Consider the following 20,076-nt stretch of genomic DNA (forward strand, 5'->3'; position numbering starts at 1 on the left):
TTGAATTCCAACATCTATATATAAAATGTAATGTCCTTATCAACCGAAACAAGGTCATAGAAATCTAAAATGATTAATAATGTTAATTCTCTTGTGAATAACAATCTATTCATGAACCACGATTCACTTTTTTCTTCTTCTTTTCCTTATAATTATAATTTCTGTTAATAAGATCCAAATCTAACATTTCCAAATCCAACATCATAATGAACAAGACTCTACCTACCACATGAATTACCGTAGATATACCACCAAATTATTTGGAGAAATGATATTTGTACAACCATTTTGTGACAATTTTTGTACAACCATTTTGTGACAATTTTTGTACAACTTTCTCTCTCATATTCACATGATGTTCTTATCATCTCTCTTCCCTTTTCTCTCTCCATTGTTTTTGACCAATAAGAAGAGAGAAAAACAAGGTTGTCACTAAAGTTGTCACTAAAATTGTCATGAAATTGATGTATAAATATCATTGCTCAATTATTTGCCCTGAAGTTGAACTACATATAGTTTTAGTACACCATCACCATACATGATTATGGATAGAGTGAATAACGATTCACTCTAATATCTCAAAACATATATCGTTCTATCTAAAAAAATGTCACACATCTCACAATTTACTAAGTTGTTAAAGACACAATAATACACATAATACAAGTGACATAGTATCATACACATCTTACGATAATATAATTTTATATTTTCATTCATCTAAAAGATCAAAAGATAATTGCGCATATTTTGACTTTAACTCATTCCATTAGACTCAATCCTGGTTGGTAATTAGTCCGAGTATTTTCTTTTTTTAGGGATTGTCGGAGTTTTTTTTTTCCTTCTTTCAAAACTAATGAAATGTATGTAATTATGGTTAATGTTTAGCTAATATTATATGTCTCCCAACTTGAGGTTTAAATGTAACATCTCTAGCTTATCAACCTATATATGTATCTTGCATATATCCATACAATCCGATTAGAGAACCAAAAATGTTGTACACAAACCATGAAATCTAGGAAACGTTGATGCATACCACCCATTATAATGACAATTCTGTACCACGAGTGCATGAATATGGAGAAAGATATTATTTGTACAAGTTGAAAACTAGAAGATAAGGTGAAACAAGAAGTGGTTTCAATTCAAGCACTATTTATTAATAGAGAGGAAAATGACAAAACATAGACTTATATATATGTATTCTACCCTATAAAAGTCTAAAGTGCAAATAAAATGGTCCAACCATGTACTACATTTTGTTGGAGAAAATTTTCACATGAAGAATCAAAGAAATACAAAAGTCACAACTCATAAGCCATAGTACTATTTTGTTTGTGTGTTTGGTGATAGATACGGGTAGCCCCTAGAAAATAGATGCATTTAGACACATTTATTAATCTTAGTCATTGACTTAAAATTAATCGACTCGTATTACACATTTACCTAATTATTTTCGAATAATCTTAACGATTGATTTGAGATGTGACGGTCAAGATTAGTGCGTCACACATTTAATGTGTGGAATCTAATTTTTTTGGTGAAAATTTTGAAAATAAAAAGAACAAAAAGAAAGAAATTATGAGGGTGGCCTAATTTGGAGGGTAAGTGGCAATGCAGAGGGCACCACTCCAATTTTGTTGTCATATGGAAAGTAGACAAAAGGAAACAGTAGAGGGATTTGTATCTTAAGTTAGAAACAGGGACCCCTTATTCTTCCAATACCCTTCTTTCTCTTCTCTTGATATTCTCCTTTGCCAATTATTGTTATCATTCTTTACCTCTGCTGGTGCCTCTCTATGTTGGTGTGTGCATTTATGTGTGTTTGGTTGTTTTCAAGCCTATTCCTATTTTTTAGGACCGTTTCTTTTTCCATCCTATGAGTTTTTCACGCGTCCTATGCAGTTTGGATTATAAAATTCGAACGGCATAAATACTCCATAAAAACCTCCAAAATACGTTGAAATATTTCAGATTTTAGAATTCGAATAAGGTCGCGAGAAACTCATAGGATGGAATTTCTTAGTGAATTTCTTAAGTCATTCCACATTCAAGAACATAGAGATACAATTGACCGAATTTCTTAGTGAATTGTGTTCATTGTTTGCATTTTTTTTTTTTATATCTTTATTCTTTAAAACGGGGTTGCATCTCTTAACATTATTATAATTAGGATATTTTTAAAAAAAATGTGACTGCATTTTAGACCATGACATTAATATTTATCTACATTGCACTTTAAAACATTGCTCTTAAGGTGGTGACGCTATTATTGGCCATGGAAATGATTAGCGATCACTATGCTGCATTTGCTAGGTGATATCATAAACGACAAATTATAAGTTTGTAGGAGTATTGATTATGATTGTAAAAAAAGAGAAAAAAAGTTTGTATTCATTATGAAAATTAAATGAGGTAAAAGATTATAGTTATAGATCCAAGTAAATAGTCATTTTCGTCTTTAAATATGTAAGGAATAATCATAATAGTTTCTTAATGAGTTGAAATTTTAAAATAGTCTTTAATTGTGCATTCTGTTAGTCAAAATAGTCTCTTAAGGCCGACAATAACTCTTTTCCTATAGAGATTAATACGACAATAATTAATAACTCTTTTCGTATATATGAGTTGATATAAAAGTATTAACGGAACATTATAACGTCAAAGACTCTTTTGACTAACGTAGTGCATAAACAATGACTATTTTGAATTTTAGATACCTTGAGGAAGTATTATGACTACTACTTACGCATTCAAAGAGGAAAATGAATATTTACCCTTAAATATATATTTAGAGATATTGTTATAATTTTGTTACATTCAAAAACTATAATGATACTCTTGAATTTTATTTTTTTGGTCAAATATGATACTGGTGAATTTATCAAGAACAAATGACTATTTAGTACTTTTTCCGTCTCACAATATGTGTTCTCTTTTCTAGATTTTTTGTCTTAAATTATTTATACCTTTTACAATATCAATACAACATTATTATTTTTTTTCACTAACATATCTTTATTTATTGCATTTCAACAATTTATAATTATTTCATTAATTATAATTAATAATGATGTTTTAATAAATGATATTTTGAGACAGATGGAGTAAAAAATATACACATGTTTTATATAATTTCAAGAGCTTTGTTTATTATAGAACAAAAACTGAGAGGAGAGAGAACACAAAGAAGAATAAGATGCTGAGATAATTTATTTACAAGGGGTATATATATAAATATAATGGATTGAGAGGTTAATTTTCCATTTTTAGGTAATTTGGCCTTTTATGGAAAGAATCAATATCAAATAGAGATTCCTCTTGTTGTCTTCCAAACATTACTGATTTTGCATGCAACAAGTAAAGTGATAGATATTTGAGTTTCTTAATTTTTAAATATTTGTTAAGGGGTTCGATTTTTGGTCAATGTGTATGAAAAAACATATATTAAAAAAATTAATCCCTTAAATGAGTTTCAATAACTCCGTAGTCATGCAGTTGCGAGCAAATGATATTTGGTTTATCTAAAAAAAAAAGTACATTCACATATTTTTTTCACTCCCTCAAGGGCTATTATTTGTAATAATACAACCTAAAGAAACCAAGAAATAAAAAAAAGGGAGTGAGATCTATTGTCCTACAATACACTCCATTAAAATGAAGGTAAAAAATGATTACAAAAGAAAGAAAGAAAAAAACTAGTCAACTAATCTTCAATGCAATTGGTAGTAGTAGATGTTATGATCAGTGGATCTGTTTCAAGTGAAGATTTCTTGGTAAACACATCATGAGTGATAACAATTTCTTCAAGACAACCATGAACATTATTCTTGTTCACATTACCTTCCATAAATATAGGTAATTTAGCATCAACATCATCACTTGTAGTTGAACTTTTTGTGAGTTCTTTAGCTCTTTGAACTTGCAAATTCCAATCAGTTCTACAAAGAACAACCAACATAAGCATAGCACATGAGCCTTGAGCTGCAAGTAACCCAATCCACAACCCTGGAAATCCCAATTTAGCCACAAATCCTAGAAAGATTGCAACTGGCATACCAACAAGGTAAAAAGATCCTAAATTTATATTAGCTCCAATTGTTGGTCGTGCACTTCCCCTAAGGACACCACAACCGGTTGTTTGGGGACAATTTCCGAGCTCGCAAAGTCCAACAATTGGTAACACAATAGATGTTAACTCAAGGATTTCTCTGTCATTTGTGAAAAACTTTCCCCATTGGTTTCTCATCAAAGTTGTGAATAGCATTGCTCCAAGTCCTAAAACCATAGCAAGAAAAAGTGAAACTATCATTGAAATTCTTGCTTTTTGTGGCCTATTTGCACCTAACTCATTTCCTATTCTTGTTGAAACACCAAGACTAAGTGATGATGGAAAAACATAAACCAAAGATGTTGTTTGAATAAGTATTCCCATTGAAGCAATTGTTGCTTTTGGATTAACCAAAAGTCCACACATCATTATCATGAACTCATACCACCACCATTCGAGACAAACCGAAACGCAAGTTGGAATCGCTAGCGAAAGCAATGAGGACCACCCTTTAATGCAATCTAAACTTGGTGAAATCCATGACTTTTTATAAACACTAGAGAAGTATAAAAAAGATGAAAGTAAAATAACAAGGTTTAAATTTGTCAAAACCATTGCTATTGACACCCCTGCAATCCCCATTTGGAAATGAACCACTAAGAGAAAATTTAGAGGGATATGAAGCAAAACAGAAACAGCTGAACAATATGTTAAGGGCAATGTGATTCCTTGAGTCCTTAAATAGATTCTCAAAGGGTGAAGAATTGAAAGTAGAAAAAGATCAGGCACTAAAAAAAGTATAAAACTTTGTGCCATTGATGAAATTTCTAAGTCTTGACCTGAAAACAAAAGGATTCTTTTCATGTTGATCCAAATGAATGAGATAGGGATTGAAGTTGAAAGAAGAAGAAGAACTGTTCTTTGAAGTGTTAAGCCAAGTATCTTCCATTGTTTTGCTCCATAAGCTTGTCCACAAATTGGTTCCATTCCCATGGCTAAACCTGATATCACTGAGTAACCAGTGATATTTGCAAAGCCTATTGAAAGTGAACCTCCTGCTAGTTCCATCTCTCCAAGATATCCAAGGAAAATCATTGATATCATAGCTCTTGAATATAACAATAAACCAGTTATTGTTGTTGGACCTGATATTTTTCCTATTTCTTTGATTTCTGTTATGGCCTGAAATGCATAAAGAGAAATAGTTATATTATAAACTCAATAATATTAGTAGAATTAATTTAGTACCCTTTTTTCATGTCACTCAAGAGATATTAACTTGGTGTAGTTTATTTAACTTAATTATTACTTTTTACTTTTTTCAAGGAAAATAGAATAAAAAAAAAAAGTACTTGTTTTTTTGGTATGTTGATTATGTGGTTCTGTTTTGTTTCATTACCTCTTTAAGAGTAGGCCATCTATGAAGTTCATCTTGAACATGATCATCATCAAGGGTAGAATTGGAATAAGGATCTTTGGTATGAGGATTTATGAGGTGAGTTTTTGTTGGAGAAAGAAATGGTGAAGTTGGTGAAGATGGCTTTGGATTGCACATGGCTAAGTATTGAAACTCAAAGTGTTATGTTAAAGAGATTATATGTGAATGGAAAAGTTAGAAAAATGTAGGATTCTCTATGGTGTTAAAGTCACAAGATAGGTTGTTTGAAGGAGAATTGAAGGGTTGGTGATAGAGTTAGAAGATGGTTTGTTTGATAGAGAATTGGAAGGTTTTTGAATATGTGGTGAAGAGAATGAATGGAAGTGGGTTTTTATGCATGAAAAATGCTTGAGGAACTTTTGAAACGTGTCTTGAATGGAAGCAAATGCTCAAATTTATAGTGTTAATTTTATATAAAGTTAGGATAACCTTTTATAAGTTTAAACAACATATAATATATTCTACGAGTTTAAATTAGTTTTACACTGATATCTAACAGAAAAACTCTATTTTAAAACGTAGTTATAAAAGTAGGGTTCAATGATAAAGTAGTTGATTTTATTGAACATCGATGTAAAACTAGTTTATACCGACGATATATATTCGATGAGTACAAATTTTTATTTATAAGTTTTTATGAAACAAAAGTCAAAGAAAGATTAAACTTGAACGGAAGAAATGCTATTGGAGGTGCATGGTAACCGACCTATAAAACTTTTCTCCTCCTATGAAAGTTAGTGGTCATAATATATATCCTATAGTTTTGTATATTATAATAATAGCAAGTAAAAGAAATGAAGCATTTAGGGGAATGGCATCTAAAAATAGTGGATAAAACGCTTTCTTTACTTTTAAGTTAGGAGAGAAAAATAAGTCAAAAGTTGTCTTCAAAACGGTGAAACTCAAGAATCTAGATAAGAAAGAATGAATGATAATGAATTTATTCACTTTAATCATATTTTCAAGCCGTCAAAATAACGACAAGTTTGGTTTGATAATGATGCCACTAAATAGTTGCTTTAACTAGCTTCCTTGTTAATGGTAATGGATAATCTTTTCAAACACCGTGTTTTAATTTACCTTTAATGGAAAAAAGAAAGAATTTTAGAATAAAATTTGGAATGGCAAGTGGAAGTGATTAAGAAAAGTTGTTATTAATTACAATTATGGGTGGTGGTATATTTTTTTAATATCACTATCTTATCATGTGCTGTAACTTAATAAAAAAAGTTTAACTTTTCACTAGGTGTTGACTCGTAGTTATATAGTATTTGTTAAATAATAAGATAGCATAATTGATTAAACAATATTTTATTTGACATTAATCAACATTATTATATAATTATTATTATTATTATTTCTTTTTGTCAAAAAAAAATATAATTATTATTTCTTCTGTGGCATGGTCCATGGAACTCTTTGGACTTTTGAAAGGACAAGAATACAAACTCATGTGGTTAGTAATTGTCTTTATATATTAAAAAAATTAATAACACTCCAAATATATAACATGGTTTGTTTTGTTTTTGAACATTAGTTTCTTGTTTCTTATTTTGGACAAAGAAAACATGTTTGGTTTTTGCCTAGCCAAACCATGCATGTTCCATTCTTTCCCAACTCATGTCATAGAAACCCATTCCTAATACAAGTCTTTGTTGTCTGGGTTGATATAAAGGAACAATTCAAAACCTAAAACATTCCTTCACTACTTGGCTTCTTCACTCTAAAATGGAAAGTTTTCACTAATATCTTACTTTTTAGACCCCACATTTCTTTCCCTCTTGCTCATTTTTCTCTTTATGTTATTGCTAGTTGAATGTTACATCACGTGCAGGCAATTTTTGGTCGAGGCACCAATGATTTAAATCATTTAATGAATGCAAATTAAGCCATACTATTAGTATATCAGAATTGCAATTTGATTATTTGAATAATTTCTTGGTGTCAACAATCTCTTTAAATTCATATTTACCTGACACTAATGCCAACCGCAAGTTGGTTGTTAAGTTTGTGTTTAGTTTATAGTTATAGCTAAGGAATTCGGATTGCGTGCAATCTGCATCCTTAATCCCCAACATTCACTCAATCCATACATTTGTGATTGAATTTGAAAGATTCATATTTCAAATTTCAATTTACCAAACACTAATACCAATGCCAAGTTGGTTGTTAAGTTTGTGTTTAGATTATAGTTATAGTTAAGGAATTTGGATTGCGTGCAGTTTACATCCTCAATCCCTTGCATTCACATAGTCGGTTCATTTATGATCGTTAGATTAAATTTAAAAGATTCATATTTCAACACAAATTTTGATTTTTTTTCTTTCTAAAATTTGAATACCAAACTTAAAAATTTAGACCGCATGGTCTCACTTCAACGGTCACCAATGTACTGACTGCATGAATCTGATTGCCGACTAGCCAATCTGAATTCCTAGCTAAGAGGATATTATATATTTATATAACACATTTTAACCAGTTTCCCTCTTGTTGAGGTTATCTTGATTGATATAATAATATCCATCCATATAAAATAGGTGTTATTGTCATGAATGGGACCACCAGCGGCGTTACTGGCTGTATATAGAAGAGACAGATGGAAAATAGGAAACATTGGAGAGAGAATAACTCTCACTCCCAATCACAACCATTTAATTTGTATCAATAAAGTTTGATGAGTCTGTGCACTGCCTGTGTAGAAGAGCATTGGAAGGGAACAAACCACCTCTGTTCATTTATCATTATCTCAAAGACATAAGAAAAAAGAAAAGAAAAAAAAAACTCACTCTCTATACCAATCAATTTCATTTTGTTTTTTAGTCTAAGAGTATACCAGTACATAATTGAACTTCTCTGAAATCCATGATAAATGGAGTCAGATTACACGTGTTTTTTTGCTCAACCAGTTATTGGAAATGAAAAAGACAATCATTTTGGATATCATGCAGTCAAAAATGATTGTAAGGACAACTTGACCACAAAGTAAATGGCTAATGCATTATGCATAAATCACATTTTCTCTAGTTGTAATCTCGACCGTACGTTGAAGATCAGATCAGATCAGATCGCTTTGATGTTAACCTATTTTATGACTTAAAACACTTATCGTCCTATCTCTATCTAACGAGGTTTATCGAATACACTTACAATTTGTTAAATGTATGATGCGAAGACGCATGATTTTGCATAAACGGTGATGATTTCCGTGGCAGCGAGGTTGTCAAGTTTGTTAACTATTGTTAAAGAGTCCAACATCAGATAAGAGATGACCTGACAATGTGTTTATAAGTGAAGGCAATCCTCATCTCATAAGCCGGTTTTGTGGGGTTGTGTTAGGCCCAACCACGATTTCTAAGAACTACAGACAATTCGGGTCTGAAAGATAAGCATGTGGAGCAGAATCAATGCTAGTGAACTTAATAAAGAAGCAGAAGCAGAAAATAGCAAAACAAAACGGTTGGTTTAAAAATGAACATGAAATGGAAACACATTTGGAATATGGATAGCATCTTGATAGGGTAAAGTGCAGTGCCTAATTCCCTCCAACCTAAGGAATTTAATTTAATAACTTGAAAGAGACACAAGTCTAGTATCACATGATTATGGCATAAAAGTACACTGTCATCAATCATAAAGACATCTTAATACAAGTTGGCTAAGTGGAGATCAGACAGAATTTTTTGATACAATTTGAACTATAGCACAAGTTTGGTAAAGACTGACATGACAAATCACAGATTAATTTTGACATTATAAAAGATTATGCTTCTTTATAAGGTCGAATAAATTCTATGCTATTGACTCTGAAACCAAAACTTTTCACTGTTTATAGATAGATATGTGAATGGTTCTGTTACTTCTATAGGAGTGAGTTCATGAATGGGATAACTGTTCTGCCAAATCACACTACCATTCTATTCCTTTCTCTCAACGAATCAAATTACTTTGTTTTGGCTTAATGGAGATATCTTGATTACATAACATTATTGAATTATTGTTACACCACTTGGCTCCAAAAGTAATACATTAGGGAGACATGTGCTAAGAATTTTATGGACCAGGACCAGTAAGCATATTCTGTTCACCAAATTAAATCATACTAGTACATCATGAAAAATAAATAAAAATAACTTTCATATGACCTTATTAATCAATTACCATACCAATTTACCTATTAATCCAAGTTACAAGGCAATGTACAAAAGGCTTGAAACGAACTTTCATTAATTGTGAAGAATGTTACTATATTTGATTCCTTAATCTGGGAACCGGTTAGCATTTTCCTATTACATTTTGGGTTTTGTTAATCAGTGTCCTTGGGGCATCGGTTAAGGAATCCCTAAATTTTTTTTTTTTTTTTTGAAAATGTAAGTTTTTACTTTTGATGAATTAATAATTACACTACTTTTTTTATAAAAACTTACATGTTTTGGTTGCTTAACCAATACCCCAGGGCACCGGTTAACATTCTACTTACTTTTTTTGTTTTGCATAGGTTCTTTTCATTGGAGGTAATCTTAATTAAGACGAATCCAGTATTAAATGTGAGCACCTCTTCATGCCGAATTCGAATCTTGGTTCGTCATGTTGTCACAGTCTAACCTCCAGACTCTCTTCTGGTAGACCCAACCCACTTTGGTACACATTCATTTTTAATGGAGAAGAGAGGGAAACAAAGGTTAGAATTTAATTAATAAATTTTTAGTTAAAAGGAGAGGACAAGAAGAGTTTTAATGGACAAAAAAGGATCCTTTGTAGGTTTTTATTGGAAGAGTCAAAATTGAGTGACAAATTTTACTTTCCTCCATTTCCCCGTATTTTCCTCCAAAATATTGAATTAAACATAACAAACTTAAAATAATCACTTATTTCCTCTCCATTTTCCACCAACCAAACATCAAATTAAAATTGTTTAAAAAGTAATGAAGATTTATTGATATATGCATTTTAAATGATTAATTCAATTAGTTCTGTGTTTTTAATAAACGATTTGTATTTCTTGATTCCTTAATCAGTAGTGTCTTAACAAAAGTATTAAATACTTGTTTTAGGGTATTGATTCTAAGGCACTGGCTAACAGAATCCAATACTTTAACAAAGAGTGTTAAATACTTGAATAATGCCAGTTGGACACTTCATAGCAAGACCCACAAATTAGGTGTAAACAAAGAATGAGTAGCATAAACCAAACCTGTCATTCAAGATATCTTTATATCAAAACAAGGAAAATACTTGTGTACCAAATAAGGAGGAAGAAACAGTAAAGACAGGTCTCAATCAAGCTTTACATCAGCAAAATACAAGCACATTACACAAATGAATGAGATTCTAAACCATCATGATAGCACTAATGCAAAATCAGCATTGTCTAGAAATAAATAAATTTTCCATGTGGAATGATTCAAACTCGGCAATAACTCATCTTGGTGGGAAAAGGAGGTGCCAATATTAACTTTGGAACATATGCAAGATGCCCAACATACATTCCCGCGGCATCTAGCCTTAATATAACATCCGACACAAGACTGGTTTACAATTTTTTGGATTACATATGAAATTCCAAGATATTTGGAAAAAGAAGAGTTGTATGAATTTCTTGTTTTTACATTGTTCCGTAGACATCAAGAATATCATTCCCCCTTCCTTACAGCCCGTAAATGTTGCTCGTGGTTTTACATAGCCAACCGGCCGTTACATTTTAAACAGACATCTCAACTCATTGGTATCTAAACAAAATTTGTTACCCGAAGCCTTCTTTGCATCAGAAAATAGCAACACTCAAAAATAAGGTCATTGGTTTTAATAATGACCAATAAGATAAAAACACAGCCAATATTTCATTTATTCATTAGAAATTGAGTGGAGGTTGGAATCTTGAGGAGAGGAAAACTCAAGAATAAGGCTACAAAACAATAACTATTTACAAATTCTTGCTACCTGTTCATTTTCATCATTCCTCTTCAAAAGAAATAAGTGCCAAAAGAAAACAGCATATGATACCTCATATGCGGACTCGAGGCTTTTGTGTACGAGTTCGGGGAATAGCTAATAGAGCCAAGAGTCCACTCAAAAGGGCTGCAACAGCTGCCACGGCAAAGGCTGGAGAGTTTCCTCCACCAAATAACTGATCCCACGGTCCACTTCCCAGTGATACCACAATCTGTTTAAAACATGATAAATATGTAACTCAGTAACTCTCAAAACCAAAATCCTGCTCAAAATTACACTATTTCTACAAAGTTTTCCGATATAAAACACAAACTTCATTAACTTTGAACTATATACAGTACCTCGGAATAATAAACTACGGTAACTGACTGATATATAGACAAAACTTTGCTTGGGGAATTATAAAACAGGAATCATGGTGATTTCAGAACCCTTTTTGTTAGTTGTGTGGACGGGCAAAAAGCTCACCCTTTTTGTAACCAGCATTGGTTTACTATTTTTATTTTACCCCGCAATGACTAGGCAAAGTTGTCGCACAGTCTCTGACAAATCTCTTCCCATCTTTCGGCATTAACTTGGATCCCATCTTTGAGCAGAGCAAGATGTTGTGAACCTGAATCTCTTGTCCCTATTGGTTTTTGGTTTCAACATTTAACGTTTTCTTCTTTGTACTTTCATTTTAATCTTTTAATTTGAATATCCATTTTACATTTTATTCTCAGTTTCATAATTTAATCTCAATCACCGTTTCACAGAGAGGTTGTGCTCCACTTTCTTTGTTGTATTTGTGGATGGTTTTATATTATGTATGATTGACCTCTAAAAGAAGAGCAACTAGGAGAATAATGAATTACTCAAGGGATAATATTTTTATTTCCACCTTGAGGACAAGCTGTTTTTTCCAGGGACGAGTAATTAAACAACAGCTCCCTGGCAAACAAAATCCGGGAGGAAAAAAAGTGAAAAGAAAATCAAGTTGGAAGATCCTGTGACCTGATCATCCGCAACCATCCTAGTACTACAAAACAAGATGAAAAGATTAAAGTGACAAATGTGCAAGTTCGCCATTAGTAAGGAAAGATTTTTAGTTATAGGCGCCTTTTTTGCAAATTCACTCTTGAATTTAGGCCCTATGTGTAGATTTGTTTTATTTCAATTAATACCGCAACATTATAAACACCCCCGAATAAGATTACTAAAGCCAATTTTAGTATGCTTTCTTATGTTGGGATCCAGTTCACACCATACAGACACTCTAGTTGGAAATACTATATGTTGAGATTCTTGAATGTACTATTCCAACAATTTATTTTTTATTATTTACTCTCTGTTGCTGCACAAGGTTCCTACTTCCTATCATCTTCTATATATTGATATTTCTTCTGTGTTATCAATTAAGAAAGAACAATTTTTATTGTGTTGCACTGAAATATTGGAAGGCAACAAAAAACTGACAAAGTTAAAACAATTTAGTACACAAAATTCCAGTTATACTGCATGTGTGAGAATAGTTCTTGGGTATGACTAGTTCTTCGTTTTTGGTATTTTTTTCAAAGTCCTAATTATCAGTTAATAATAATAATTTGGTACAGTTTGGATCACAAAGAAATCGGTTCAATTATTTGTTAAGGTGTTCCCCATTCGGTTAGGAACCACAGAACCGGTGTACCAAACCTTCCTATCATTTCAGTTCAATTTTATCAAACTGTTGTGACAGTTCAGTTTTCCTACCAGAGGTGAACCATGAACTGTCCTAGTCAGCAGTATGAAGCTGATAAGAAAAACAACTACGTAAGTAAATTGTAATCTCCATTCTCTAACACACAATTTAATTTTTTTCTTTTCTTTTTGTTATTCTTTCTCTCAATACCACAACATGAAAAATGCTGAACTGGTTATTTATTCAACAAAATTCCACGTGACCTGAAAGTCCCATTAATTGCGACAAATGCACTGTAAGGGATCACAGTTTACAACATCTTACTGCCTCTTGCCAGTCATGCCATCAATAGGCATACATTCAACCTCGATGATTTATGTAAATTATACTGTTTTATCAAGTGATGTAAAGCTGAGCGAATTTGCATGGCAACATATTTTAAATTATACGAGTTGACTGTGTTAAAATGGAAATCTATTAAGATTGTACTTCCACTAGGTTTGTACAAACAACAAAGTAATAGTAGTTCAACTTTAACCATATATAGAATAGAAGGAATTCAAAAGAAAAAATACCTGCGGGACCACTATTGCCAGATTCAGGACACCCATTGATAACCCTGTAAGCACCAAGAATCCAAATAATTAGTCTTTTAGTCATATCTTCAAGAAAGAATAAACAAGGCCTTTAATAGAAACCCACCTTGGCCAAGTCCCAATGGTTCGATATGCGTTGAAATTAAGGCATATGGAACACTATAAGTGATCTGCAATAAATAAATAACATAAGTCAAAGTTAAGTTAATAAAATAGACTACATGATTTCAACTCATTTTCCATTTCAGGCATATCATGTTATACTCAGAGAAATGTATCACAAGAATTGCACCCAAAAGTAAGTTAAAGAAGACTAGTAAGTTTGAGCTAAAGAGATTATGCAGCCACGTACAAGTTAGTTATTTAATTAACATAACACACATGTATTGGCCACTATAATTTTAAAAAATAATTGAAGAATAGAATTTAAGATTCAGTTTCAATGGTTATAAGAGAAACTTACAGCCATTGGAAACCCAAGAATGGTAAAGATTGCTAATGCTGCGATCACAATGCCTGTTGGCGGTGGTTGACCTTTACTTACGTAGCCAATGCTATTTGCCGCATAGGTTAATACTAACATTGCAATAAAACAAATAGCCATAAAGATATTTGAGATTCCCCACACAAAACCAGCCCCTCGCTTTCTGCACAGCCTTTCCATGAGCAATGAGGTTACTGCAAGAACAACTGAATTAAGCAATAAACCAAGTGCTCCCATTCTAACCCCAGTATCATAAATAAGGCCTCCCTCTGGATCACCACCATAAATTTCCCGACCCATCCAATCAGTATCAAAGAGATTAAATGGGAACCATCCAATCCATGTCAGAGCAGTTACAGACAGTACTATCCATACAGGCATTGAAAAATATTTAAATGTCCCAAACAATTCCCACATGAAAGCTTCTTCCGCACTACCCGACTCTCCTGCCCCACTTGAACTTAGAGGCACTTCATGAGCTGACACAATGCTGAGATATGTTGTTACCACGATGAAAGCAACGTCGAGAAAGAACGCAGACTTGAGATTTGCACAACTAATAGAGCAAGCAGGAGTAAGTGTGAAAGTAAAAATCTTGTACCAGCCACTGTATGATCCAGTTGCATACCCAAGAATGTTACCAACAGCCATAAACAGGGAGAAATAGGCATTTGCAACACGCGTCCTTCGAGCATCATTGCCTAACATTTATAAGAAGAAAAAGTTAAGAAAAGGAAAGAAGAGGGGCATCAGTGTCTACATTTAATGTGCTTTTATTTGCGAGGGGGTGAGGTGTTGACACAACACATGTAATTCACACAGACCATGAGGAAATGAGCATTTCGTGTTTACAGCACATGATCGAATTATTTATTCTTGTCATTTTGGTTGCCTTTGCAAACCAAATTAGGAAAGGTATGATGAAAAGGGCAACCTGGTCCACTAAAGCTCCTGCATGCGCAGGGTCTGGGAATGGGTCCCACCATTTTGATGTATTGTACGCAGCCCTAGCCTGTTTTTTACACAAGAGGATGTTTCCAAGACTTGAACCCGTGACCTTTCAGCCACCTGACAACAACTTTACCGTTATCCTTTAAAAATTCAAATTTAATTGAGAACTGTGTTCGACGGTTAATATCAAAGATCATTCAGAGGACCTCTGGTAGCAATCAATGTAGAACTAATTTATTTTTAATTAAGCTGGTTAAATACCTGCTTTTTGAAGAGGAGTACACTTTATCTTGTATAGATCCCCCCCCACCCCACCACATAATATATGTATCTCTACTTGACAACTCTTACACATGCATTCCCCAATTCACGAATCACGACTTCCAACTAGGGTGTTAGTTAGAATATTCCCTCCTAAAGGTCAACCACACCTCCTTCAATTGTCGGGTAAGGTACCCCCACCCTTTTGGACCTCTTCCACATCAACTTCAGTGACTTTGGACCTTGGGTCCGGGTCAATTTCCCTTCAAAATTCACCTCGTCCCCTAGGTGAATGTGCATGAAGAAGCCAGTACAAGGTGTTCCCTTGGGATCCCATTGCTAGAAACAAAAGCACCAACTTATGCACAAGTATAGCCAGTTCTACAAGGATCCAATGACTTGTAGTGTGCTAGCTGGAAACTGCATTCGTTGATCTCAAACATTATTTTGGAGTTAACCCTCAACTACACTAGCCTCAACAAAGCATTTCTTTTGGAAAATAGCAGAAGCATCACGATGGTGAGGTAAAGTTGTATATGGTCTTTAGGTGTTGTTTCTCTTCATAAGTGAATGACATGTAACTTCAAGCACTCCACCAAGGCCTCCTTGCTCAATGCAGACTGGGTAGTTTATAAAATTCCTTAAAAGTATAGTTTGTTTGCATAGCTCCCAATCTAGCCTACCCTACTCCATACCCCTACCCCCTCCCTTTTTACTTATATATCTCTATATTTCACAAATGGCACTAGAATATCCGCACCTAATTCTGATCAGGTGTACAGTGCACCGGACCTCCATGAATCACCAAGTACTCCACTCTTTTGGAACTCTTCATCGACTTCATTTATTTTGGGTCTCGGGTCCAAATCACATTGAATAGAAAAGAATTTGTATAATCTATGTTTTTCATCACATTGGATATCGTGTTGGATTCAACGTTTCTTTAATTATTTCAGATTTCACAAGACTTATTTTTGTTTCAGGTGAAAATGATGAGGATAAATATAGATAGAGGAAATAGAATCATTCCAATGGAATCACATGACGAACTACAACAAAAGAGCATGATGGTACCTTAAGTCAGATATCGGGTCAAACGTAAAACCCTGCTCCATCCAAGGAGAGATCTTATGTACGGCCTCACATACTATAAGTTGCCTCCCAAAAATCTCATGCTAAAATTAGACACGGTGACTAATCATGACTATTAAGATTCAGCCTAAATGGAATCTAAGCAGTTGGGCCATATCCAAATAATCTAAAAAAACCTACCCTAGATGTAATTGGCTGCAGGGCAATGCTTAACAAATGTATATCTATCAAATTTAGATTTTCAAGAGACCTTCGAAACCTAAGAACGGTATAAACTTAAAATGGATTCTGATGCAAAGAAAAAGCCGGTGAAGGAAAAATGAATTTCCAAAGGCTCTTCAAAATCAATGATTGCTTGGTTACCATCCCACTCACTCTGATATAAACCATACATATCAATAATTCATAATTTAACAAAATAAAAATTAGTTTGGTCAGAAACTTAATGAGACCTAAACCCTGGTCTACATTAGGCCTACAAACAAATGAAATAATTAACCAAGTTACCACGCTTTCTCTCTCTCATCCATGACTAAAGAAAATTCTCTGAATCTTATGAATCCTTTATGCAACACCTACTGAACAAAGATAACTATTCATGATGAGGGAGAAGCAAGGTTAAATGATTTTTTTCATCTTCCTATGGCATAGTATACCTTTCATATATAATCCAACATATTCATTATTTAAAAAGGAAAAAGAAAAAGAAAATTAGAGTACCATGACCTCCCAAAATAGCAAACTAAACCTTCCAACTTATCCGGTTCTTCTAAATCATGGGGTCTCCAAAGAAAGCAACAGATGATAGCAAAAACTTAAAGCCAAAAATTCTTTGCACAAAATTTTCAAAACAGACACTACCCCGAATACTCAACAAAGAGATTGCAAATTTTAAACTCATACATCCTCTGGTCACTATTATAAGCAAAAATCAACATTTTGGATTCATTCAATTAATTAATGATTAAAATGATCTTTATTATAGACCACATACATCATTTAATGAATCAATCTAAAATTTTGATTTTTGCTTATAAGATCGAAGGGTGTAAATATTAACAACTTAACGTAGCATACCATAACCTAACAAAGAAAAATAGAACAATTTCAGGCATATAAATTACTATTGACTATATAACTGAAGGCTCAATTCAAACATGAATCATAACTCTCTCTCTAGAATAGAAACTGGCTGTACCCACTATTCTCCAATGTTGTCGATGGCTGACCATGGCGGAAGCCAAAAATCCTACATAGTGGCCGACATATGGCGTTGTCATCCTTCACCAAATTGGCCATGGCAGAAAGCCTAAAATCCGCCATGGCCGATATTTGAGAACACCACTAATATAATATCTATAAAATCTTATGGAATTTTTTTTTTTTAAGGAATGCAAAATATTTTTTTTTCGTCTTTCAATTTTACAGACAAGAGTATTAAGTGTAGCTTTCAATAAACTCCCTAACTAAAGTAAAAGTCAACAAATCTTACAACTTAGTCCACAAAAATAAAACAAATCTTGCTCCAATAAAATATACTTTTTTTGTCCCAAATTATAAGTTATTTGGACAATTTTGTTCAAATTAAAAAATGTAGTTTTTTTTTTCCTAAGAAAGTTAGAAAATGTAGTTAATTTTGTACGGAGAAAAGAAATTATGAGTTAAAAATAGAAGGGTTAATGGTGCTTTACCCCCTGTAATATAGGTCATTTTTTGTTTTTCCCCCTGTAAAATATATTTTTTTTGGAATACCCCCCTAATAGGTCATAAAAAAACGACAATATTTTACAGAGGGTAAATCAAAAAAAATATATTACAGAGGGAAAAACTAAAAATGACCTATATTACAGGGGTAAAGCACCATTAACCCAAAATAGAATAATAAAGGTAGAGGGTATAATAGAAAGAGAAAAAAAAACGTTAATGTTTAATTACTTATAACTTATATATATAAATTATATAAATGTAAAATGAGACAAAAAAAATTCTAGGACAACATGTATTGTGGACCGAGGGAGTGTCTGAATGAAAAAACATAGAATGCAAATGTTAGCCGTATCCTTTGACACGTGGCATTTTTTAGACTATTATTTATTTTCCTCAATTATTTCATTTAAATTTTTGACATCTTTGTGTATATATATATATACACGTACTAAACAAGAATTAAAATGTACCTACCTTATATAAATCTACGTACCAAACATGAACTAAAAAAGTACCTACCTAATATCCACCAAAAGCACGTACCAACTACCAACTTCCCAAATCAAACACCAAATTCACTATTTTTAGTAAATAATGACAAACAAAAAAAAAGTTTAGTAAACTCAAGTCAATAATCAATAACTCTTCATACAAGGTAAAAATCCAACAAATTCTATAGTCATCAAAAGTCAACAAATTAACCAACACGTCACAAAACCACCCTGTAGTTGTTCGATCTTTCTTGAATCACCAACTTTATCAAGAATACATCATCATCATACAAGTGAAGTAAAATAAAAAAGATTGAAATTAGAGATGAAGAAGAATTTTGATACTTACAAGTAAGATCAGCGAGTAAAGCTCTACAAGGACCTTGAGTAACATTATTAGCAACATCAAGAATCCAAAACCCGATCACAAAAACAACTATAGCAAAAGGACGATAATTCTGCGTTATATCATCACCGATCAAGTAACCAATATCAGCAGCATATCCAATTATAACAACGGCAACCACGATCGACGCCGCGCCGACTAAAATAAACGGTCTCCGACGACCGAACCGGCTGGAGCATCGGTCACTTAAATGACCGACTAATGGTTGGACGAATAAACCGGAGACCGGTCCACAGAGCCAGATGATGCTCGCCCATTTATGAGGGATACCGAGTTGTTGAACGTAAGGGGTTAAGAGAGAGAGCTGTAAAGCCCAACCGAATTGGATACCGCTTGCTACGGATGCGACTCGGAGGAGTTGGCGTAAGGGGGTTCGTGGTTGGACCGGTTGGACCGGACGGGATGTGGATGTGGATGTGGATGATCGGGTTCTGGACCGGTGGGGGTTTGTTGTAGTGGGATTCGGCATCGTGATGCCGACGCCGAATCTGGATTGGGGAGGTGTGGTGGAAGAAATGGGGGGTATGGGTTTTTGTGTGAGATGGAAGCAAAGGTGGTGTGATGTGAGAGATGAAGGAAGGAAAGAATGAAGTTCAGTGTGATTGATTCTGTGAGTTTTTGTTGACGGAATTGACCTTGTTTAAGGATTTATTAACGGAATTGTCCTTTGGCTAGTGGTAAGAGAAATGATTGTAGCAAAACTAATTTTAACACGTTTTTTTTTTTTGTTAAAAAAATTTAACACGTTTTTGAAAATTAAAACCAGCCAACTTAATTTGATTTAGCTTTTTCAAAAGTTTTGTTTGCGAGTTTAGAGGAGAAAAAAAAAAAGAGGATTCTCGAAAAGAAAGATGGAGTAAGTTTAGCACGATTTTGTTCATTAAAACCAACAAACTTTTAGCTTGTTTGTTTATGTAGCAAATTGGCAAGAGACTTGCGTTTAAAGTAGAAGCTATTAATTGTAACTTCATAATTTTCATGTTTAAA

At 33.2% G+C, this 20,076-nt stretch overlaps 2 protein-coding genes across 2 annotated transcripts; both read right to left on the reverse strand.

Moving 5' to 3' along the window:
• Window positions 1–3,633: 3,633 nt before the first annotated feature.
• On the reverse strand, window positions 3,634–5,857 carry LOC11424833 (protein DETOXIFICATION 48). Its single transcript, XM_003615351.4, has 2 exons — window positions 5,454–5,857; window positions 3,634–5,236 (listed from the first exon to the last, which is right to left on the reverse strand). Exons 1-2 carry the CDS (start codon window positions 5,607–5,609, stop codon window positions 3,710–3,712), a joined length of 1,683 nt encoding a protein of 560 aa, XP_003615399.1. The 5' UTR covers window positions 5,610–5,857; the 3' UTR covers window positions 3,634–3,709.
• A 4,847-nt stretch (window positions 5,858–10,704) lies between these two features.
• On the reverse strand, window positions 10,705–19,711 carry LOC11430272 (sucrose transport protein SUC4). Its single transcript, XM_003615352.4, has 5 exons — window positions 19,033–19,711; window positions 14,161–14,882; window positions 13,804–13,867; window positions 13,677–13,720; window positions 10,705–11,652 (listed from the first exon to the last, which is right to left on the reverse strand). The coding sequence occupies exons 1-5, from the start codon at window positions 19,556–19,558 to the stop codon at window positions 11,494–11,496; spliced, it is 1,515 nt and encodes a 504-aa protein (XP_003615400.1). The 5' UTR covers window positions 19,559–19,711; the 3' UTR covers window positions 10,705–11,493.
• Between the last annotated feature and the right edge of the window lie 365 nt (window positions 19,712–20,076).

Source organism: Medicago truncatula, chromosome 5 (genome assembly GCF_003473485.1).
Source record: "Medicago truncatula cultivar Jemalong A17 chromosome 5, MtrunA17r5.0-ANR, whole genome shotgun sequence".
Classification (NCBI taxonomy): Eukaryota; Viridiplantae; Streptophyta; class Magnoliopsida; order Fabales; family Fabaceae; genus Medicago; species Medicago truncatula.